The sequence below is a fragment of the Oryctolagus cuniculus genome, chromosome 1, assembly GCF_964237555.1.
Source record: "Oryctolagus cuniculus chromosome 1, mOryCun1.1, whole genome shotgun sequence".
Taxonomy (NCBI): Eukaryota; Metazoa; Chordata; class Mammalia; order Lagomorpha; family Leporidae; genus Oryctolagus; species Oryctolagus cuniculus.
Window position 1 is genome coordinate 6,379,043 of NC_091432.1, and position 23,003 is coordinate 6,402,045.

Genomic DNA, 23,003 nt, shown 5'->3' on the forward strand with positions numbered 1-23,003 from the left:
GGCAGAGAATCCAGGAGCCCTGTAGCAGCAGGTTTGGGAAAAACACTCCAGACACCGACGTGGGGCCTTTTCTTTTATTATCTGGGGTTCCCCTGCATGGAGACATGGGCCTCCCCCACCCCAGTGCCTCTGGCACCCCTACCCAGTACCGTAAGAGTCCCCTTTAAAATCACCAATATATAAAAAAGGAGGCAAGAGGGGAGAGAGGGCGGGGGCTGGGCTGGGCTGGGCAGGGGGCATTGGCTTCTCCACGGAAGACACAGGCGACCCCAGCCCCACCTGCGCTGTGCGGAGCTAGTGGTTAGAGTCTGCAGGTGAGGCCAGTGGGCGGGGCGGCCTCTGCGGGGATAGCAGGGGACACGAGGAAGCTGGGGGCCTGGGGTGTCCGTTTCCCTGGGACCCCGGCCCAAGGCAGGAACCGGGGAGTGGAAGCTGCCTTCCCTGCCCGGCCCACAGCTGAAGGAGGCAGGGGGCGCCACACAGCTCTGCCAAGGGGGCGGAGGGCACAGCCGCTGGGGAGGCGGGGACAGGCTCCAAGGAAGGCACTTGTAGCTGGCGTGGCCCGGCCTGGCGTGGCCTAGCGTGGCGGGAAGGCGTGGCGGGAAGGCGTGGCGAGAGCGAGAGGGGCAGGGCCCCGCCTCAGGCGAACATGGTCAGCTGTAGCCACTGTGGGGAGAGGCAGGGTCAGCCTCTGCACCAGGCAGCCCCAGCCCCACGCGGGGAGCCACCCCTTCACTGCCTGGGAGAGACCTCTCCCAGTGGGGGCTGCTGTCTCAGGTGCTCCGCCCCGCGATCCCGCCTCCCCGCCCGCGAAAGGACAGGAGAACCCGGGACAGGTAAGGAGACCCTAGACTCCTGACCAGCAGGGGCCCCCAGGAGGCTCCCACCTTGAACAGGTCAAAGGTCACGACTCCATCCAGATCGGTGTCCAGAGTTTTGAAAAATCCTGTGTGTGCAAGCAAAGACGACACGCGGCTCAGACTCGGTGGGGCAGTCACCCAGGGCAGGGCCTGTGCGCCCACTGCTGGGGCACCCCGAGCTCTGTCCCGCGCCAGAAGTCCAGGAACAGCTCCTCCTGCTGCCCGAGACACCCCCTACCCCACCCCCACCCCGCCTCCAGCCCCACCCCTCCTCCTCCCCCCAGCACACTGCCCACCTGGCCCACGGGCCCGCCACACCTGCCACTCACAGTCTGCACAGGGACAGCGCGGGCGGCTGGGGACACTCACGGAACATGGTCTCCAGTCGCACCAGGCAGCACACGAAGTTGTCGAAGTCCACGGCCAGGTCAGGCTCCGAGTAGCGGGTGATGATGAGCTCATACAACTTCTTGTTGAGCTTGAAGCCTGGCGGGGAGAGCGGGTGATGTGGGGAGGCTGAGCCTCGGCCCGGGGTCTGGGGCTGGGCGCCAGGGACGCGGGAGCTGGCCAGGGGCGCCTGGGGGGCTGGGCCGACACCTCTCCCCGGGGCAGCCTGGCCCAGGCGCTCCCGGCTGGGCGGCCGGGTCAGTCACTCTCCCCCCTGAACCTCCTTCCCCACGTGCACACTGGGGATAATAAACGGCCCCACCCTCACCAGGCTTGGGAACGGGGCAGAAGGCAGAGGGCGGCACCACCATCCCCGCAGCTCCCCAGGGCCAGGGCCAGGGCCGCTGCCCAGCGCAGCTGTCAGGAAAGCAGCCGGGTGTGTGTGTGTGTGTGTGTGTGTGTGTGCAGGAGCAGCGGGGCCTCACCTGCAGACTCGATGGCCATGCGCATCTCATAGGCGCTCATGCTGCCCGACTTGTCCAGGTCAAACTTCCGGAAGATGGCCTGGGGCAGGGGCAGGGGCAGGGGCAGGGGCAGGGGCGAGGGCCGGGATGAGCCATCCAGCTCTTCCTGCCCCTCCCTTCCCCCAGGTTGTCCCACGGGGAAGGGGAGGCCCGGGAGGTGGGCAGTGGTGGGAGGAAGGCCTCCCCACCCCGGGGGTGGGCGGGTGTCAGGTCACACGTGGCGGGGCGGGGGGAGGGGAGGCAGGGCTGCTGTGACTGAGGGAAGCAGGGCTGGGTGTGCTGGGCGCGGCCCGCGGGGCACCCACCAGGTAATTCCGGATGCGGTTCCACAGGATGTTGAACTCCACCAGGCCCAGCTTGCCGTTGCCATCACGCTGGGCGGGTGTTAAGAAGCAAGACCGCAGCCGGCGCCGTGGCTCAATAGGCTAATCCTCCACCTTGCGGCGCCGGCACACCAGGTTCTAGTCCCGGTCGGGGCGCCGGATTCTGTCCCGGTTGCCCCTCTTCCAGGCCAGCTCTCTGCTGTGGCCAGGGAGTGCAGTGGAGGATGGCCCAGGTGCTTGGGCCCTGCACCCCATGGGAGACCAGGAGAAGCACCTGGATCCTGGCTCCTGCCATCGGATCAGTGCGGTGCGCCGGCTGCAGCGGCAGCCATTGGAGGGTGAACCAACGGCAAAGGAAGACCTTTCTCTCTCTGTCTCTCTCTCTCACTGTCCACTCTGCCTCTCAAAAAAAAAAAAAAAAAAAAAAGCAGCAAGACCGCGTGGAGGGGCGGCCCCCAGCCAGGCTGCCCCCCTGCCCCAGAGCTGACGGGCCGGGAGCGGGAATTGAGGACCCAGGCCTCGCTCCATCCTTCACTCGATCAAGTCCTGACCTCGTTGGCCAGAAAATGCCCAGAGGGCGTGCGCCCCATCCTCTGCACTCTTCCTGGGACAGCTCACGGAGCGCCTCCCCTGAGCCCCCAGCCCTGAGCCCCAGCCCCAGCCCTGAGCCCCTCGGAGATGAAAGCCGCGGAAAGGATACGTCCATGAGGTTCACCATGCTGCGGCACGACTCCATGCTGAAGCCCTTGGTACGCAGGTCTTTGTCTGTAAGAAAAGCCGGTTCCCACCGCTCAGCCGGGCCGACACTCGGTTCCCACCGCTCAGCTGGGCCGACACTCCCGCCCGCCGCACAGAGGGTAGGGGCCCAGGCGGTCGGATGCAAATGGCAGCGAGGCGGGCTCGGGAAGACTGCAGAGGGCCCCCACGCACACAGACCAAGGGGCCGGTCCCGCCCCGCACGCGTGGGGGCAGCAGCCCGGGCGTGACACCTGGAGGCGGCGGGGCACGACTGGGCACGGCGATGGCGCCCGGACACTCACGTTTGCTGATGATCCTGTTGAGGATGGTCTGCAGCTCCCTGACGCTGATCTCCAGGTCCTGGGGGAGGACGGAGGGAGGATGGCACCGGCTCCCGGGGGACGGCTGTGCCCTGAGCCGCCGGCCCCCCCCCCCCCCCCCCGCCTACCTCCCCTGCCAGTTGTCTGAAGAGAGCCTTGAAGTTTTCATCGATCTCTTCTGCGGAGAGCACTTGCTGCACAGGGAAAGGGAGCTGGTGAGCGGAGCTGCAGCCCCGCCCAGGACAGCGGCCGGAGGTGGGGCGCGGACAGCTCCTGGACTGCCCAGCTCGGCCCTCCTGCCTGCGAAGTGGTCCTGCCCCAGCCCCTGCCAGGACTCCCACAGTTTCGCTCAGCGATGACCCCTGCTGTAGACCCTTGGGAAACTTCCCTAATTTCTGCAAAGTTCTGAAATTTGAAGTCTTTCTGGTCTCAAGCATTTCAGGTGAGGGACGCACAACCTTCTCTCGCGTGGTTGCTGTGAGGGGCGGGGCCCTCCCAGGGGACAGCACCCCAGGGCCCTGTCGGCCGAGGGGGGCCACGCACCTCGTCAGGGAGATTGGCCTGGATCTGGTCGTCCAGCTCCCTGCGGACAGGGGAGAAAGAGGGGCCGGTTGGCGGGTTGGGGCCAGATGGGGAGGGGGGTGGCGGGAGCGCCCAGGCCGTGACTCACTGGGTCCCTGCCCTCTTCTCCGAGAAGAAGCGCAGCACGAAGTCGCCCTCCTTGTTGGGCTCGAAGGTCGAGGGCACCACCACGTACTCCCCGGGCGGCAGGCGGAAGCGGGTGCTGACCTCTCGCAGGTTGATGAACTGCTCCGAGCGCGCCCGAGACGCGTTAGCCAGGAAGAAGTCGCGCTTCAGGTGCAGGGCGGGCTGGCCCACCAGCTGGCGGGAGGCAGGGGGAGTGGGGCTGCAGCGGCCGCCCGGCCAACCCCCGACTCAGCCCGGACCCACCCAGAGCTGTAGAGCCGGGTCACTCGCAGCCTGTGGGACCCCGACCAGTCACCTGGCCTCCGCAGAGGGTGGGTGCAGACGGCGCCCGTGACCACCTCAGACCGCTTCTCCACAACGTTCTCTTTCTGAATGGCGGCCTCCCCAGGCCCCACAAGGGCACCACACAGGCGGCCCCTCCGAACGCTCACCATGGCCCCGCGGGGGAACAGTGGGACTCAAGGGCACAGACCACTCGGCCCAGCCAACGCCCCGCCCCCACCAGGTGCACTTTAAACACCAGGAAAGGAAGCACCTCCCCCCCCCTGCACCTGTCAGGATGGGGCTCAGGGTCCCGGGTTCAAATCCAGCCCCGTGGGGAGTGTACTGCCCACTGAACGAGAAAGTGAGACAAGGCGGAGTTCCCAGCCTGGCGGGGTGGCTGCCCTCTGGGCCATGTGTGCGCTCAGGGGCAGGAAATCCAGGTGAGTCAGGAGCCACACCTACCTCCCGAGGGACCTGCAAGAGAGACCAGGGCAGGGAGAGATGTGAGTGTCCAGGGGCGAGCTCAAGAGAGCAGCAGGACGAGCAGTCGGGGGCCAGCAGTGACCCAGACCCATCCTTCTGCCAGAGACTGGCCCCAGGGCAGAGGGTCCAGCTGGGCTCTCTGTGTCAGAGGACCAGGACAGTGCCAAGGTGGCCAGCGGCTCTTTCTGTCCCCCCATCCCCCGCCACCGCCAGAAAAGTCCGGAAGTTTCTGTCCCTGTCTTGAACACAGTGCATGAGCCAGGACAGGCCCAGGGCCAGAGTCAGGAGTCGCCCCAGAGCCGCCAGCCCTGCCTCTCTGCTCGCGCACACACTTGCAAAGCCGGGAACTCACTGCTCCCTGGCGCTCAGCCAAGCGCTGGCCGCAGACGTCACTCCCAGGTGTCCGCCAAGCCAACTCCCTCATGGCACCCCACCCTCTGGGCAAATTCCAGGACCCTCCCTTCCTGGAGCAGCCTCGAGATGAACCCGGGTGGCCCAGGGCTAAGTGGCACTCAGTGGCGCCCCCTGGTGGAAGCCAGAGGCGCTCACCTCGTACACCGCGAAGCCGATGGTCTCCATGTCGCGGCCGAAGCGGCGCTCACGCCGGCGGTGTTTCTGCATCAGGGCCAGCACGAAGCTGCAGCCCGACTCGCGGCTGCCATAGTCGTCTTCGTCATCCACCTCCTCCAGCCGGATCTTGAACTGGGGGTTCACCCAGAAGGTGGCTGCCGAAGGCGGGGAGGGCGTCAGAGGCAGGGCCACACTGCCCAGGCGTGTCCACTCTCTCACTCACTCACTCAGCAGCCCTTGCTCGGCGTCCATCCTGTGCAGGTGGCCGGCAGCTCACAGGGACTGCCCCTCCCCTCAAGGCTCGCACTCCAGAAATGAAGGTGCAAGCTGGCACCGGCCAGGGACAGGCAGCTGAGACCAGCGGGGCAGGCGGCCAGCCAGAGGCTGCCCAGGAGGGACAGCAAGTGTCTGGCGAGGGAGGCTCAGGGAACGTGGGCAGAGGTGAGCAGGACTCGCTGGGGCTAAAGCAGCGGACCGAATCGAAGAACCAAGTGGCCGCTCGGACCAGCTGCCCGGAGAGGCTGGGTCTGCCCGTGGGCTGTGACTTAGAAGAAGCGGGGGTGGACAGGAGGCCACTGGGAGCCAGCAAGGGGTGACGGTGCCTGCCTCTCTGGCTTAGCTGCCTGCACCACCCCGGGCCTGCAGCCAGCAAGCTCAGCACAGAACACACTCAGCTTCCTTCTTAAAGGCCCTGAAAAGCCGCCGCATCTCCCCTCCCCACCTGCAGCAATAATCCAGAAGTGACCAGTGTCACTGTGAGGACACGGGGCGATCGCAGCCTCAGGGGCTGCCGGAGGGAGAGGCAAGGGGTAGGGTCTCTGCCGGCGGACCCCAGGTTCCACTGCTGGGCACACAGCGGAGACAGGGAAACGCGTGTCCACACAAACACAGGGCACGAAGGCTCACGGCTGCCCCGCTCCTAACAGCCGGGGGCCCCACCCAATCGGTCACCCGGCGACTGCTGAGGGGTACACAACAGGGACGGCAACAGAGCGCTGCTATTCAGCAATAAAAAGGAACAAAGTACGGACGTGGGCATGGACGTGGAGGCGCCCTGCCAAGGCTGCTCATTGAAAGGGGTGGGTCAGGGGGACCACAGGCCACGACTCCACTCACAGGCCACGGGGACCACAGGCCACGACTCCACTCACAGGCCACAGGGACTACAGGCCATGAGGACCACAGGCCATGGGGACCACAGGCCATGACTTCACTCACAGGCCACAGGGACTATACGCCATGAGGACCACAAGCCACGGGGACCACAGGCCATGGGGAGCACAGGCCACGACTCCACTCACAGTCCACAGGGACCATAGGCCATGGGGACCACAGGCCACGACTCCACTCACAGGCCATGGGGACCACAGGCCACAACTCCACTCACAGGCCACGGGGACCACAGGCCATGGGGACCACAGGCCACGACTCCACTCACAGGCCACGGGGACCACAGGCCATGGGGACCACAGGCCACGACTCCACTCACAGGCCATGGGGACCACAGGCCACAGGGACCTCAGGCCACAACTCCACTCATAGGCCACGGGGACCACAGGCCACGACTCCACTCACAGGCCACGGGGACCACAGACCACGACTCCACTCACAGGCCATGGGGACCACAGGCCACGACTCCACTCACAGGCCATGGGGACCACAGGCCACAGGGAACACAGGCCATGGGGACCACAGGCCACAACTCCACTCACAGGCCATGGGGAGCACAGGCCACAACTCCACTCACAGGCCACGGGGACCACAGGCCATGAGGACCACAGGTCATGGGGACCACAGGCCATGGGGAACACAGGCCATGACTCCACCCACAGGCTGCAGGGACCACAGGCCACAACTCCACTCACAGACCATGGGGACCACAGGCCATGGGGACCACAGACCACGACTCCACTCACAGGCCATGGGGACCACCTGTCATGAGACTCCACTCACAGGACACAGGGACCACAGGCCACACCACAGGCTACAACTCCACTCACAGGCTACAACTGCACTCACAAGCCACGGGGGCCACCTGTCATGAGACTCCACTCACAGGCACCATCCAGAAAAGGCGAATCCTTGGAGGCAGAACGCCCGTTAGTGGTTGCCAGAGGCGGGGCTGGGCGGGTGGGCTCAGGGTTGCTTCTGGGATAACGACGCGATCCAAGATTGCCATGGGGGTGGGCGTTGGGACAGTGGGTAAGCTGTCCCCTGGGATACCCATGTCAGTGCCAGCTCCATCTCCACTGTCAGCCCCAGATTCCAACCGATGTGCATCCTGGCAGGAAGCAGGCAATGGGTCAAGTAGTTGGGTCCCTTGCACCCACGTCGGAGGCCCAAATGGAGTCCCAGCTCCTGGCTCTGGCCCAGCCCAGCTCTGGCTGTCGCAGTTACTGGGGGAGGGAACTAGTGGATGGGCGCCCTCTCTGTCTCTGCCTTTCAAATAAATGGAAATAAAAATAGCGGCTGTGGCCAAGGTCGTACAACTCTGTAAACGCTCCCAATCGGAATCGCATCTCTAATCGGAAACACTCCCGAACCAATTCTGAAACCAGCATGAGGCCAAGGGAACCCCCATAGCTGACCACACCCTGACCTGTGTGACGGTTTGCAGCCAAAACACAGGCACACTGCACACCCTGCATACAGTTACCTTCAGGCCACGTGTACAAGAAACATAAGTGAACTTCACGTTAGACTTGGTCATCCCCAAGATACTCCATTATGTATATTCAAATATTCCAACATCTGAAGAAACCCAAATCTAAGATATCTCAGTAAAGGGATATTCAACCCATAGTAAAGTCTCGAATTGCACACTGTAAATAGGTAGATTAAATGCTGTGTGCATTAAATCCCAACAAAGGGTTTTTTTTTGAAAGATGTATTTATTTATTTGAAAGGCAGAGTTAGATTAAGAGAAAGAGGGAGAGGGAGGGAGGGAGGGAGGGAGGGAGAGAGGGAGAGAGGGAGAGGCCTTCCATCCACTGGTTCACTCCCCACATGGCCACAACAGCTGGAGATGCACTGACCCAAAGCCAGGAGTTAAGAGCCTCCTTCAGGTCTTCCACTCTGGTTCAGGGGCTTGGGCCATCTTCTACTGCTTTCCTAGGCCACAGCAGAGAGCTGGATTGGAAGTGGAGCAGCTGGGACTCGAACCGGCATCCATATGGGATGCCGGCTCTGCAGGTGGCGGCATTACCCGCTACACCACAGCGCTGGCCCCAAAGCAGTTTTTAAAAGATAGAAACTATAGCACCAGAGATGCGAGGCAGCTGGTTAAGCCACCAGCTCCCATGCAGGCATCCCAAACCCCGAACTGCTTCAAGTCCCGGCTGCTGCACTTCCAATCCAGCTCCCCGCTGCACTTCCGGACTTGGGAAAGTACCGGAAGATGGACTTAGCCACCCACTTGGGAGACCCTGGTAAGTTCCTGGCTCTGGGCTTCAATCTGGCCCAGCTCTGGCTGTTTGGGGAATAAAACAGCAGATGGGAGATCTCTCTTTCTCTCTATCACTTTGCCTTTCACATAAATAAAATAAATCTATAAGGAGAGCGAGAAACTAGGAGCCCTGCTAGGTAAGTAATGTATTCACTTTCGCCAACCCCTGCGGGCCTGGGCACAGAGCCAGAGAGGAGAACAGGGGATTCCTGCCCTTAAACTGGGAACATCAGCAGATACGTGAGACAAACATGGGACGGTGGGGACCCCAACCAGCGCCCATGTGGTCTTCAGTCGGCTTCACTTGAGTTCTACCAAACATTGAAAGAGGATTCACACCAACCCTCACTCTTCCAAGCACTGCGGATAAGGAATACTTCCTAACTCACCCCAGCAGGTCAGCAAGGCCAGAGGAAGACATCAGCGAGAGGAAATGGTGGTCAGTACGCACAGATGCCAAAATCCTCAACAAAACACCAGCCAGCCTCGTCCAGGGGCGTAGCAAAGGGACTGGACACCACGGCAAAGCAGGACTTGTCTCAGGAAGGCAAGGAGAACTCAGCAGAGGAAATGCCGTGGATGTAACACCGTGTCCAGAACAAGGGAAACGCACACCATCGCAACAGAAAGGTACCAAATCCACACTCTTTCATGAGTAAAAACCAAATGAGAAAATTAGGAATAGAATGGAACTGCAACACGAGGAAGAGCATCTGTTATGTTCAGAAAGTAACCCGGGAGGCTCCCAAAATCCAACTGTTAAGGTTTTTTCCCTGGAGTCGTATGTTAATGGACTAGGGATGGAGTCTAACTGAATTACGGTGTCCAAAGTGCAGTCTCAGGAGATCAGATTGGATTGGGCGCTAGGATGGAGTCTCTGTGGTTCTACACGATGGGAAGCCAGTGCGAGTCTCTGCCCGCCAGGCTGCCCTCCCCCTGTGCGTGCCCAGCCATCCCCGCCCTCGTCACACGCCAGGCAGGGGGCCGCCCACCCTGGCTCTGTGAGCCTCCAAGCCTCCTTTTCCTCTCAGCCATTGCAGTTAAAGTAATGAAAGCTGACTGATACTCATGAATAGAGCAAAGTTTCAGGTTATCAGATCAAGACACAAAAACCAGTTCTGGGGGCCGGTGCTGTGGTGTAGCAGGTAAAACCACCACCTGCAGTGCCGGCATCCTTTACGGGCGCCGGTTCAAGTCCTGGCTGCTCCACTTCCGACCAGCTCTCTGCTGTGGCCTGGGAAAGCAGTGGAAGATGGCCCAAGTGCTTTGACCCCTACACCGGCGTGGGAGACCTGGAAGAAGCTCCTGGCTCCTGGCTTTGGATCAGCGCATCTAGGGAGTAAACCAGTGGATGGAAGACCTCTCTCTCTCTGCCTCTGCCTCTCTGTAACTCTGCCTTCAAATAAAAATAAATAAATCTTAAAAAAAAAAAAAAAGATTGTGGGCCGGCGCCCTGGCTCACTATGCTAATCCTCCGCCTGTGACACTGGCACCCCAGGTTCTAGTCCCGGTTGGGAAATCGGGTACTAGTCCCGGTTGCTCCTCTTCCAGTCCAGCTCTCTGCTGTGGCCCAGGAGGGCAGTGGAGGATGGCCTAAGTGCTTGGTCCCTGTACCCACATGGGAGACCAAGAGGAAGTACCCGGCTCCTGGCTTCGGATGGGAGTAGCGCCGGCCATATTGGCCATTTGGGGGGTGAACCAACGGAAGGAAGACCTTTCTCTCTCTCTCTCACTGTCTAACTCTGCATGGCAAAAAAAAAAAAAAAAAAAGATTATATTCCTATATACCAACAATGAGGAACCCAAAAAGAAAACTAAGAAAACAACTCCCTTATAATAGCACCCAAAAGAATACAATACCTAGAAATCAATTTAACTAAGGAATTGGAAGACTTATAAACTGAAAACCACAAAACATTGCTGAATGAAACTAAAGACAAAAAAACGAATCAAATACTAGCCCATGTTCATGGATTGAGACTTACAGTTAATACTACCCAAAGTAACAGTCAGTGAAGTCTGTATTAAAATTCCAGCAGCCTTGTGCACAGAAGTCGAAAAGCTAGTCCCCAAATTCATATGGAAGCAAAAGCACTCCTGACAAAGGACCAAGTTGGAGGACGCACACTTTCTAATTTCAAAGCTCACTACAAAACTGTTGTTATCAAAGCAGTGTGGCAATTATATACAAAGACATACAACCCAAGGAGTAGTAAGCCCATACATCTACGATGATTTTTGACATGGGTGCGAGCTCATTCAGTGGGAAAGCATAGCCTTTTCAACAGATGGTGCTAAGACAACTGAATTTCCACAAGCAAGAGTTAAGTCAGACCCTCACCTCACACTGAATACAAATCAAGTCAGAAAGCCTCTGTGACCTCGAGATGGGAGCTGAATCCATAATGCTCAGGGACACACAGGGGTGAACTTTGACAATGGATTCTTAGCTATGACACCAAAGTTACCAGCAACTGGGATACTGTATCCGAATGGATACTCCAAAGAGCTACAAATGGCCAATAAAAAGATGCTCGGTATCATTAGTCACTAGGGAAATGCAAATCAGAACTTCAACGGAATAGAGCTTCAAGCCCCCCAGGTTAAGCCGCTGCTGGGGTGCCCAGCGTGCCGATTAGGGTCCCACCTCCTCTGCCTCCCATCCAGCTCCCTGCAAAACTGCCTGCGCCCCTGCCCCCCACGTGGGAGACCATGATGGAAACAAATTCCTGGCCCCTGCTTTGGCCTGGCTCTTGGGGCCACTTGGGGAGTGAACCAGCAGATGAAAGACCTCTCGCTGTCACCCTGTTCTGGAGCTGGGCGACAGCAATGCTTGCAGAGTGCGCAGGAAACGCTAAAGACCATGACCTTGGGGCAGCACTGGGGTGCAGGTGCAGTGGGTTAAGCCCCTGCCTGGGACACCGGCATCCCCTATCAAAGTGTCAGGTTCAAGTCCTGGCTCCTCCACTTGTATTTTTTTATTATTATCTTAATTTTTAGAAGGCTTCTAGAGACTTTTTTTTTTTAATTTGGCAGACAGTGAGAGAGAGACAGAGAGAAAGCTCTTTCTTCTATTGGTTCACCCCCCAAATGGCCACTGTAGTCAGAGCTACGCCGATCTGAAGTCACGCCAGTCCGAAGCCAGGAGCCAGGAGCCAGGAGCTTCCTCCTGGTCTCCCATGCGGGTTCAGAGCCCAAGCACTTGGGCCATCCTCCACTGCCTTCCCAGGCCACAGCAGAGAGCTGGACTGGAAGAGGAACAACTGGGACTAGAACCGGTGCCCGTATGGGGTGCCGGCACCGCAGGTGGAGGATTAACCAAATGAGCCATGGCACCGGCCCCTCCTCCACTGTGAACCAGCTCCCTGCTAATGTGTTGCAGAGGAGGGTTCAAGTGCTTGGGAGACCTGGATTGAGCTCTGGCCTTGTCACCTCCCTAGCTGTTGCAGGCATCCGGGGAGTGAATCAATGGGTGGAAGCTTTCTCTCTCCCTCTTCTCTCTCTGTTGCTCTGCCTTTCAAGTAGATGTAAAAATATAAACTTAAAAAAAAAAATTGTCGGCTGGTGCTGCGGCTCACTAGGCTAATCCTCCGCCTAGCGGTGCCAGCACCCTGGGTTCTAGTCCCGATTGGGGCACAGGATTCTGTCCCGGTTGCTCCTCTTCCAGGCCAGCTCTCTGCTGTGGCCAGGGAGTGCAGTGGAGGATGGCCCAAGTGCTTGGGCCCTGCACCCCATGGGAGGCCAGGAGAAGCACCTGGCTCCTGCCATCAGATCAGCACAGGACACCGGCCGTAGTGGCCATTTGGGGGGTGAGCCAACTGAAGGAAGACCTTTCTCTTTGTCTCTCTCTCTCACTGTCTAACTCTGCCTGTCCAAAAAAAAAATTGTCTACAGAAAACCTAGCATAAAAAGGCATTTGGGGCGGGTGTTTAGCTTAGCAGTTGAAACGCCCGCATCCCGTGTCGGAGAACCTGGGCCCAGCTCCCACTCCCACTCCTGCAAACAAGGACCCTGGTGGGCAGCAGGTGATGGCTCAATAATGGGGCTCCTGCCACCCCCACGGGAGACTTGGATTAAATTCCTAGCTCCCACCTTTGGCCCAGGCTTAGTCCCATCTGTCGAAGGAATCTGAGGAGTGAACCAGATAGGAGCTCTCGTTCTCTCTGCCTCTCAAAGAAATAAACAAAAATTTTAAAAGCCAACTAGTGGCTGGCACCGCCGCTCAATAGGATAATCCTCCGCCTGCGGCACCAGCACCCCGGGTTCTAGTCCCGCTCGGGGCGCCGGATTCTGTCCCGGTTGCCCCTCTTCCAGGCCAGCTCTCTGCTGTGGCCAGGGAGTGCAGTGGAGGATGGCCCAGGTGCTTGGGCCCTGCACCCCATGGGAGACCAGGAGAAGAACTTGGCTCCTGCCTTCGGATCAGCGCGGTGTGCCGGCCGCGGCGGCCATTGGAAGGTGAACCAACGGCAAAGGAAGACCTTTCTCTCTCTCTCACTGTCCACTCTGCCTGTAAAAAAAAAAAAAAAAAAAAAAAGGCAACTAGCGATGAAACCTACAGTAAGCATCTATTAGTGACAAGTTTTCCTTCTAGGGAGAGGCAGTTCTAAACAAGAAAAAGTAACAAAGGTTGTAAGAAATGGAGAAGAAAACGTGTCATTACTTTCCAATACTATCGACTAGAGAACCAGAAAGAACCTACGAACAAAGCAGTAAGGTTAGTTACAGTCTAACAAGTTTGCAGACAAAAAGCACCTTTAAAAGGCCTTCTGCCCGCTATTGTATTAGCAGCTGTCACTCGAGAAAGGTAATCTTAAGGAAGATCCTGCAGGCTGAGCATCGCTAATCCAAAAATGCAAAATCTGAAATGCTTCTGTTTCTAAAATTTTTGGAGCACCAACAAAGTGGAAAATTCTAGAGGCCGGTGCTGTGGCTTAGTGGATAAAGCCATCATCTGTGACGCCAGCATCCCATATGGGCACAGGTTCATGACCCAGCTGCTCCACTTCCAATTCAGCCTAGGACAGGAAGAGCTGAGAGGCTCCCGCTGAAGCTAACAGCCCGGGAGAGCAGTGCAGGGTGGCCCAAGTGGTTAGGCCTCTGCACCTGTGCGGGAGACCGGGCAGCAGCTCTGGCTCCTGGCTTTGTCCTGGCCAAGCCCAGGCTGTTGCCGCCATGGAGGAGTGAACCATGAATGGAAGCGCACTCTCTCTCTCTCTCTCTGTAACTTTGACTTTCAAGTAACTAAGTAACTCTTTTAAAAATGTATAAAATTCGGGTCGGCTCACTAGGCTAATCCTCCGCCCTGTGGCACCGGCACACCGGGTTCTAGTCCCGGTCAGGGCGCCGGATTACTGTCCCGGTTGCCCCTCTTCCAGGCCAGCTCTCTGCTGTGGCCAGGGAGTGCAGTGGAGGATGGCCCAAGTACTTGGGCCCTGCACCCCATGGGAGACCAGGATAAGTACCTGGCTCCTGCCATCGGATCGCGGTGCGCCGGCTGCAGCTCACCGGCCACGGTGGCCATTGGAGGGTGAACCAACGGCAAAAAGGAAGACCTTTCTCTCTGTCTCTCTCTCTCACTGTCCACTCTGCCTGTCAAAAAAAAAAAATGTATAAAATTCTATCCAAAAATACTAAAAACCAAAACAAATAAAGAAGGGCAAGCATCTTCCCTAGGCGTTAAGATGCCAGACAAGACAAGGACATCCCATAATAGTAGGGCACCTGGGGTTAATTCCCAGCTGTAACTCCTGATTGTGGTTTTCTGCTAATGCAGACCCTGGGAAGAAGCAGGGATGACTTCAGGGTTCCTGCCAGCAGCATGGGAGACCCGGATGGGGTGCCCGGCTCCCAGCTTCGGCCCCGGCCAGCCTAGGCCACCATGGGCATTTAGGAAGAGAACCAGGAAATGGTAGCTCTCTCTGTCTGCCTTTCTCTCTCTCTTTGCCTCACAAATAAATAAATAAATAAAAATTTAAAACAATGATATGGGGCCGGCGCTGTGGCCACCGCCTGCAGTGCCAGCATCCCTATGGGCACCAGTTTGATTCCCGGCTGCTCCACTTCTGATCCAGCTCTCTGCTACAGCCTGGGAAGGCAGTGGAAGATGGCCCAGGTCCTTGGGCCCCTGCACCCGCGTGGGAGACCCGGAAGAAGCTCCTGGCTCCTGGCTTCGGATCGGCACAGCTCCTGCCGTTGCAGCCAATTGGGGAGTGAACCAGTGGATGGAAGACCTCTCTCTTTCTTTCTCTGTCTCTGCCTCTCTGTAATTCTGCCTTACAAATAGATAAATAAACCTTAAAAAAAAAAACAAAAAAAAAAACACACAATGAAATGCCACATTTGCAGTTAGGAAGTCTCCAAGTTGCCAAACATGTCAACTCTTCCCAAATCAGTCTATAAATTTAATGCAACTCCAAACTAAAACCTCAAAATGGTTTTCCTAGGACCTGGAGCAATGATCCTAAAATTCACAGGGAAAAGCCAAGGACAAGCACAGCGGCGAGGCTCCCGCAGAAGGAATTCGCCCTGACAGCAGACCTTGTTACAAACCTACAGGAAGGAAATCAATGTGCTGGCAGAGACCCAGGCCGGGGACTGTGCCCCAAGCAGCCCGGCCCGGGCGTGGCTCTGTGGCGGGGGGGACCGGGGACACTTCAGGGAAAACCTGAAACCGGATCCAACAAGAGGAGAAGCATGCCTGGAGACGGGGCGGGAGCAGAGCAAAGGCTGCCAGTGGCCTTGCAGAGAGCAGGTTCAACAGCGTGCGGTGGAAAATGAAACCGCAAAAACAACCATTTCTTCTAAATGTCAACCTGGCACTTGGAGGACAAATATAAGGAAAACATACTCACAAAACGATACCCTAAAAAACATCAGTCCGATTCTTAACTAGGCAAGGAGCCGGCGCGAGTGAGCCAGCTGCGCGATCCGTGTCTTGGGCCACTTTACAAAGCAGCCGACTCTTTCCTTTTAAAGGCTACAAACCGAAACGTGTGGTAGAGTCACATTTTGCTTTTACAAACTGGGTGTCCGCAGACATTGCAGACGAAATGAGGTCTCAGAGGTGGTCACTGCGATCTGAGGTGCCCCATCAAAGCCTGCATGGCTTGCCTTTCCAAATTAGTGTTTAAAGTTCATCGGAGATAAGAACTGCCCTTTGATTTCCTGAAAAACGTCCGAGCGATCCAGGACGTATCTGTATGGTACTAAGGCAAAAGCCGGGGGCGGGCACTGGCTAGTGGTTCAGACGCCCATGTCTCGCATCAGGGGAACTGGGTTCCACGCCTGCCTCCAGCTCCTGGTGCAGACCTGGGAGGGGCGGCGCTGATGGCTCAAGCAGTTGGGATCTCGGTACCCACGCGGGAGACCCGGATTGAATTTCCAGTTCTCGGTTTTGGTCTGGCCCAGTGCCAGCGATCGCAGGCGTTTGGGGACTAAACCAGCAGGTAGGAACTCACTCTCTGTTCTCTGTCTCAAATCGACAACAACTTTAGAAAAATACAAATAAATTTTCACGAGTTAAGTCATAACAAAAAGACCGGGAGGGAGGAAGGAAACAGGGCATGAGGCTCTGCCGGGGGAGGGGGCAGAAGGGACAAGGAATTTTCCACCAGGACACAGCATGACAAGGGGGGAGGGTGGAACCTGGAGCAGAGGGGAGGCCCCCGGTGCGGGGAGTGTTCTGCCACGGTCACAGGTGGGGGGCAGTGAGGACAGGCACAGAGAGACAGGCTGGGGAAACAAAGGCCAGGTCAGGGTGGCAGCAGCAGCTGAGGGAGGTTTGAGGACAGCATGGGGACCCGGCAAAGCGCTCACTGGACACTCGTGAGTGTGAACTCAAGGGAGACACCCGGCCTCTGTGATGTGGCTTCGCTATAGCCACATTCAATGGCTCCTAAGCCAGTGCGGAGCTGGCTCCAGCCAGGACCACGGATGTGGCACGTGGCACGTGGCACGTTGGCGGGGGGGGGCGAGCCAGTGGCAGGAGACATTTGCAGGGACAAGATCAGAATGACTCCAACCCGGGGAAGGAGGGCAGGCAAGATGGGAGAAGAGGGGTGGCCCCGGGATGAAGGAGCCCGAGGGTTGCAGCGAAAGGGGTGGAACAGGTGCAGGTCAGAGAGAGGGAGGGGCCGGGAGCCCCTGCAAGGGAGCAGCCTGGGGCGGCCCGAGGCTGCTGCTGAGCCGAGCTAGGGCAGAGGTTGCCCAGGTGAGCAGGAGGACTCACGCAGGGACCGGGGCCACAGAGAGGGACAAGGGAGAGGCGGCCACAGCTACGTCTGCGGTGCGAGGGAGGCGGCGCCCACCTGGGTAGTTGCGGCAGCCGCCCGCGGTGCTGCCCCTCCGCCAGGTGCCCTCGTAGAGCGTGGTGTTCCACTTGCGGATGGTCCGGCTCTTGAGCGCGTCGGGCGTCAGGTTACAGATCTCCAGGCGGGTGAACTCCCGCATGAAGTCGCGGAAGGACATCCTGGGGGCCGAGGGGGCGGCACGGGCTGGGTTGGTGGGGACAGGGAGTTGGGGGGGGAGGCACAGGGCCGAGGAGGGGGCTGCTCACCAGAACTCGCCGTCCTCCATCTTGATCCGGAGCTGCTCCCGCTCGTACGGGTCCACGTAGTTCCACTCCGGGGAGCTGCGTGCGGGCAGCAGGCGTTGCCAGGGCTGCGGGGCACTGCCCTGCCTGGCTCGGGCCCTGGGGCCCATCCACCCTGGCCCGGGGCAGGAGGCCTCTTCAAGGTGAAGCCCCACAGTCCCTTGTCCCTAAGCTGGTCTAATCAGCCACGTGCCCGCAGGCCCACACGTGGCCTGGGCTCCCTCCGGATAGCCCGCGGGCCCAGTGCCATGGAGACAGGCCCCTTTGCTCAACCAGAGCCCACCCTGGCTCGGCTTCCCGGAGCCCCCGGGGCCCTCTGCCCCTCACCTGTCACTCCAGGCTCCTGTCCATTCCACCTCGCCCCAAGGGTTCCGCATCCGGATCAGGCTCACCATCTGGCCCTGGTAGTTCACCTGTCCCGGGAGCTCCCATCAGCGCGGCTTCAGGCACGCCTGTGAGTGCCCCTTCCCGGCCCAGCTCCCAGGCCACGGCAGGCCTGAAGCCTGCACCCCAGGCCCTTGGCGCCGGGGCGGGCACATGGACCGCAGCAGCCAGGTGGCACGGGCGGCATCAGGACGGGCGTGCCCAGGGAGGCAGATAACGTGTTGCAGGAGGCCCAAGGAGGAGCCGGCGCCCTGCACGGCCTCCCTCACACACCAGAGAGGCAGGGGAGGTGAAGGGGCAGGGAGAGCCCCGCGGGGGGAAGCCCTGCCCAGGGGAGCCCCACCCCGGGCAATACCTGCTTGGCGCCGGTCACAGAGTAGGCGTGGCCCTTTACCAGCTTCTTGAAGGTGACAGCCTCCATGTCGAGAACGCTGGAGATCTGCAGAAGACGGGAGCACCGGGTGGGGGAGGGGTGGGGGCCCGCGGGCGCCCTGAGCATGCGCGGTCTCCGACATTTCCGACTGCGCACCGCAGCTGCCCGGAGCAGCCGGTGAGGTTCCTGACCCGCCCAGTCCTTCACCCTCACGGACAGACACAGGTCTGGGGCTGGGGGCGCTCCTGGTCAGGGCTGGTCAGCCTCTGAGGGAACACTCGGGGTTGGGGGGACGCACGTGCAGAGCTGTGCACAGCGCCTAGCGCCACATGGCCCTCAGACAGGGAAGAGGGCCGTGCAGCAGAGACGTTGGAATGAGGCCTGAGATCGGGGGTGCGCGTGGGGCATGCAGCCGGGACTGGGATGCAGCGAGGGCTGGGTGGGGAGCAGGGCCCAGGGGAGAGATGCAAGCGGAGGCAGTGGCAATGGCGGGAAGGTGGCAGAGCCGGGTGGGGACCCAGTCTGGAGGGAGCTGAGGTCAGACACCGGGCAAGAGGCGAGAGGTGGAACAGAGGCGGGGAGGAGGCGGAGCTGCAGCCAAGCCTGGGCGAGGGGGCGGCACTCACGTCGATGGAGCAGCCCAGCAGCGAGCCCCGCTCCAGTGCCTTGAGGATGATCTGGTAGAGGTCACTGGGGGCCTTGCGCAGCTCGTACCACTCGGTGACGCCGCCCGTGAAGTCCTCGAAGCCCTCGGACGTGCTGCCCCCGGACAGGGCCTCGTAGCTGCCGTTCACCCTGCCGGCAGGTCCGGGTCAGCGCGGGGGCGCCAGGCGGGGCCAGGGCCCTCCCCCTCGGGGCCCTACTCACTTGGCGTAGGCCTTCTCCAGCAGGGCGCTCCAGAACTCGTTGCCCTGGGCGGAGTGCACGAACACCAGCTTCCCGTCCTTGGTGGGCAGCAGGTCGTCCACGACCACATCCACCCACTCCCCGAACTGCCACAGCTGTGGGGGAGGGGCGCAGTGAGTCCCCGCCCTCAGCCCTGCCGCTTGCCGGATGCTCGGTCCTGGGTCGGGTACCCGGACCTGCACCGGCTGCGTGTGTTCCAGCGCACGGAGCTAGAAGCTGCTACATGCGTGTATTCGCATGTGCAAGATACATGCCGGGGGCAGGTACAGAAGGCCCCCCATTACCCAGGGTTTCACTCACTTGAAGCAACTCAGGGTGTTGAAAGGAACACTCCAGGAATAGACAATTGGTACGTTTTAAGTCACATGCCGCTCTGATCGCCCCAGACATATATCGCCCCCTGACCCGGGCACCCACACCATACACGATTCCCGCCCACTGGTCAGTAACTGCCTCAGCGTCAGGCAGCTGTGGGCACTCTGCTTGCCCAGGGTGCTCGGCCCTCCCCGCGGCCTTGGGCATCCACCGGGGGTCTTCTAGTGTATGCCCCTCGGATAAGGACACACCGGGGGACTTGCACAGCTTGTGGGAAGTGGACACAAGGCTCGACAGCCAGGCTTACACGGGAGCCTTAGAGTTCATGGCAGCAGGGGGGAACTGTGGCTCAGTGGGTTAAGCCGCCGCTTGGGACACCCTCATCCCACACTGGAGTGCCTGGTTCAAGTCCAGGCTACTCCACCCTCTGTCCTGGCTTCCTGCCTCCCTGGGAGGCAACAGGTGACGGCTCAAGTACACAGATCCCTGCCTTCCACGTGGGAGACCTGCGTGCAGTTGCTGGCTCCCGGCTTCGGACTGGCTCAGCCCTGACCACTGCAGGCCTTGGAGATGTGAGACAGTGCATGGAAAATCCCCGTCTCTCTCTCCCCCTTTCAAATAAATAAACATCCTTTTAAAATTTCATGAAAATTCACATTATGTCAAAAAAAAACCCCATGTATTTCTATTATTTCTGCACCAAGATAAACTTTTAATTCCATTTTCCACAAGCTTCTTGAAGTACCCTCGTGTAGCAGACCGCGCCACTGGGCTACGTATTTGGAGTGTCCTAGCCGCACGGAGAGCTTCCACACAAACTTAGGGACGTGTGCACGGGGTGGTCCCGGCTGCCCAGCCTCTCCCAGCCCCAGCTTCCCCGTAATCGGGCGCCTCCTCAGCTATGGACGCGTTGGAAAGCCCCCCGCCTTTTACTTCTTCTCGCTCCATCTGGGCTTGGGGGTGGGGGGCAGGGGATCCATTAGGGACGGACAGAAAACCTGGCCTGCAGACCCTGCAGCCTCAAGACGGCGGGGTTGGCTCTGGCAAACGCTGGGTGTGCTGCGGGGACGGCTTTTCCAGGCCAGGAGCAGGGCTCGGGGGCCCAGGATCTCAGCTCCGCGGGCCAGGGGCCACCCAGCGCTCCCAGCACCGTGGGAGGGGCTGGGGCCGGAACAGTGCGGGAAAGCGCGGAGGCGGGCCCAAGGAGCAGGGTTTGCGGAGGGAGTGTTGAAAGCGCCAATCGGAGGCTGGGGAGAACTGGATTGGAGGAGCCGGGAAAGGGGGTGGGGAGAGGGGCGGGGAGGCCAGGCCCCTGCGGACCAGACACCGGCAGGTGCGGCTCTCCGCTCGGTGGGTCTGTGAGCCCCCTCCTCCTGCGCAAGGCGGGTGAGGACGGCTCGGGTGAGGGGGGTCGCTACCCAAGCGGAAGGAGGGGGCGCCCAAGAGTCTTCCGAGCAGAGCTAGGGCCAGCAGGGCCCCAAGATGTCACCCAGGGTCGCTGGGTGTGTTGTCTGCCAACACCGAGAAGCCATTAACACGACCCCAAAACTGTGAGCAAACAGCGTCAGGAAAAGCTGGGCCGAGCCCTTCTTCCCGCCTGGGCTCTGGCTGAGGGTGCCAGAGCGTGGGACGGGCGATGGCCAGGTGGACAGAGCCTCACGTCTTCAGGAGAGAACGCTCCTTTCTCTAACGGGGAAGTGGAGGCCCGGGGGGAAGACAAGGCTTCTACCCAGACCTGCCCGCCCAGCGCACGCCCAGTGCCCGCCCAGCTGCCTCACACACGACAGACCTGAGATGGCACCCAGAGGTCACATACCTGTGAGAGGGAGGGCTGCGCCCACGGGGAGGGCCCTCAGCCGCCGGAACTTCCCCGCGTCCTGCCAGCGTCTCCCCCAAACCCGCTTGTCTCCCCCCAGGGCCTCTCACCTGGAAGTGGAAGATGCCGGCATAGCCGTCCTGGAAGCTCTGGCCGTGTGGGACCACTCGGTGCAGGAGGGTGTCATTGAGGGTGAGGGAGGCGATGGCAGCCAGCAGCCAGCAGTCCCCTGGGAGGGCAGGGACCCTGGTCAGGCCGGCTCTTCCACTCCGCCCCAGGAGAGCGCCCCAGGGTGCCCATGCTGGGGAGAACCCGGGGCTCCCTGGGTGGGGTCCCCCTTGGCTTACAGAAAATACCCAGGAATCTGGGCCAACCAGCCGCAGCACCGATAGCCAGAGCCTGTCCCGGCTTGTGGAAGGGAGGAGCTGGGCAGAGCCCAGAGGAGCGGAAAGAGGATGGGGACTCTCGTGGACAAAACACCCAGAAGCCCAGTCCCCAGGGACCTACCCAGCGCTCCCTGGCAGATGTCTGTGCGGGTGGCTCCGTCCACGATGAACCGCGGGTTTGACAGCAGCTCCTACAAGAGCAGAGGCTTGTCTCCCACCCCGGAGCCCACTCCCCACCAGGGGCCTGCAGCCCCCACCCTGCTCTTCACCCTGGAAGGGGGGTCGGCCAGGGCCTGCCAGGGGAGGGGGCTCTCACCGTGGGGCGCTTCCACTTGATGCCGTAGGTCTTGGAGGAGTTGGGCCCCAGCTCCTTGTAGCCCAGGCTCTGGGGTACCGGGGGGAAGGCCTCGTCGCGGAAGAGGGCCCCGCTCTGCAGGCAGTGCATCCGTAGCTGCTCGTAATCCTGGCCCAGGTACTTGATGGCGTTTTCATGCCGGCCCAGGCCCAGCTCCTTGGCCCGCTGCTTCTGCACTTGGGCCGACACCCCGGTGCAGTACACCGGCGTGATGATCTCTTCGGCCATCCTGCAGGGCAGAACCGGGGCTTGGAAGCCAGGCCTCCCCGGCACCAGACGCAGGCTCCCACCCCTGGCCACCGTCAGGGAGCTGGGCGGTCGCCCTGTGCTCCCAGGATCCGGGAAGGGGGCTCCCTGGCTCCCAAGTGTGCTGCCCAGAGCCAGTCATTCTCCCCACTCCCATTGTCTTGAGCCTTCTGCCTGCGGTCAGCCAGGTCAGGTGCGGCAGGGCGGAGCCCTCCTCCAGGGCACTGGCTGTTGGGAGACCCCTGGGAAGGCCTCCCTGACCCTGTGTGCCCGCCTGTACCCCCCTCCCCAAACTACCCAAGCCCCTGGACACCGCCCTTCTCTCTGGCTTGGGGACGCAAAACCGCAGGCAGTCAGGGTCCCTGAGATGGGCTGGGAGATCAGGGCTGGCCCCAGCCCAGCCCCACGGACGGTGGTGAGCGCAGGCTGGGGTTGGGCAACTGGGTTGTGCCGCGTCCGTCCGGAGCCCCCGACTCGGTCCCAGGCTTGGCGAGGGGCAGCCCGGGTCAGGAAGTGCCGCTCCTTACCTGGGGGAGGGGAGGTGGGGGTCGCCGCAGTCCCTGGGGTTGGCTTCCCGGTGGCAGCTCAGAGCAGGGCCCAACCAGGAAGAGCGCTCCTCCCAGTCCTCCTCCCGCCGCCCCTCTGCGCCGTCCCTCCCTCCTTCCCTCCTCCTCCTCCTCCTCGGCCCCCAACCAGGCTTCCCACCCCCGGCCTCGCTTATCTCCCGGCCGCCCCGAGCTCACGCCGGCTCCCCGCCCCTCCCTCCGCAGGCCCCCGGCCAGCTCCGCGAGAGGACAAATTAGTCCAAGGCAGGGTTGTCCCCGGGGAGGGGCCAGCGCTGCTCGGGCGGGGCGGCCTGGGCCCGGGCGGAAGGGCACGAGGAGGGGGTGCGGGTGGGGCAGGGCAGGGCCCGGGTATTTTTAACCGGGGCCAGTAGCTCGGGTTGCAGGGTATTCCCGGCGACGGGCCGCGCCCCGCCCCGCGCCCCTCTCCCCGCGGGCCCGCAGCCT

At 60.6% G+C, this 23,003-nt stretch overlaps 1 protein-coding gene across 1 annotated transcript; it reads right to left on the reverse strand.

Moving 5' to 3' along the window:
* Positions 1 to 60: 60 nt before the first annotated feature.
* CAPN1 (calpain 1) lies at positions 61 to 22,654 on the reverse strand. Its single transcript, XM_051831421.2, has 22 exons — positions 22,521 to 22,654; positions 21,709 to 21,976; positions 21,514 to 21,583; positions 21,117 to 21,235; positions 18,837 to 18,970; positions 18,596 to 18,764; positions 17,952 to 18,035; positions 17,540 to 17,625; positions 17,177 to 17,251; positions 16,929 to 17,089; positions 5,157 to 5,332; positions 4,587 to 4,598; positions 3,823 to 4,034; positions 3,696 to 3,735; positions 3,281 to 3,346; positions 3,135 to 3,192; positions 2,795 to 2,859; positions 2,077 to 2,145; positions 1,733 to 1,811; positions 1,230 to 1,346; positions 888 to 946; positions 61 to 666 (listed from the first exon to the last, which is right to left on the reverse strand). The coding sequence occupies exons 2-22, from the start codon at positions 21,973 to 21,975 to the stop codon at positions 640 to 642; spliced, it is 2,145 nt and encodes a 714-aa protein (XP_051687381.1). The 5' UTR covers position 21,976; positions 22,521 to 22,654; the 3' UTR covers positions 61 to 639.
* Between the last annotated feature and the right edge of the window lie 349 nt (positions 22,655 to 23,003).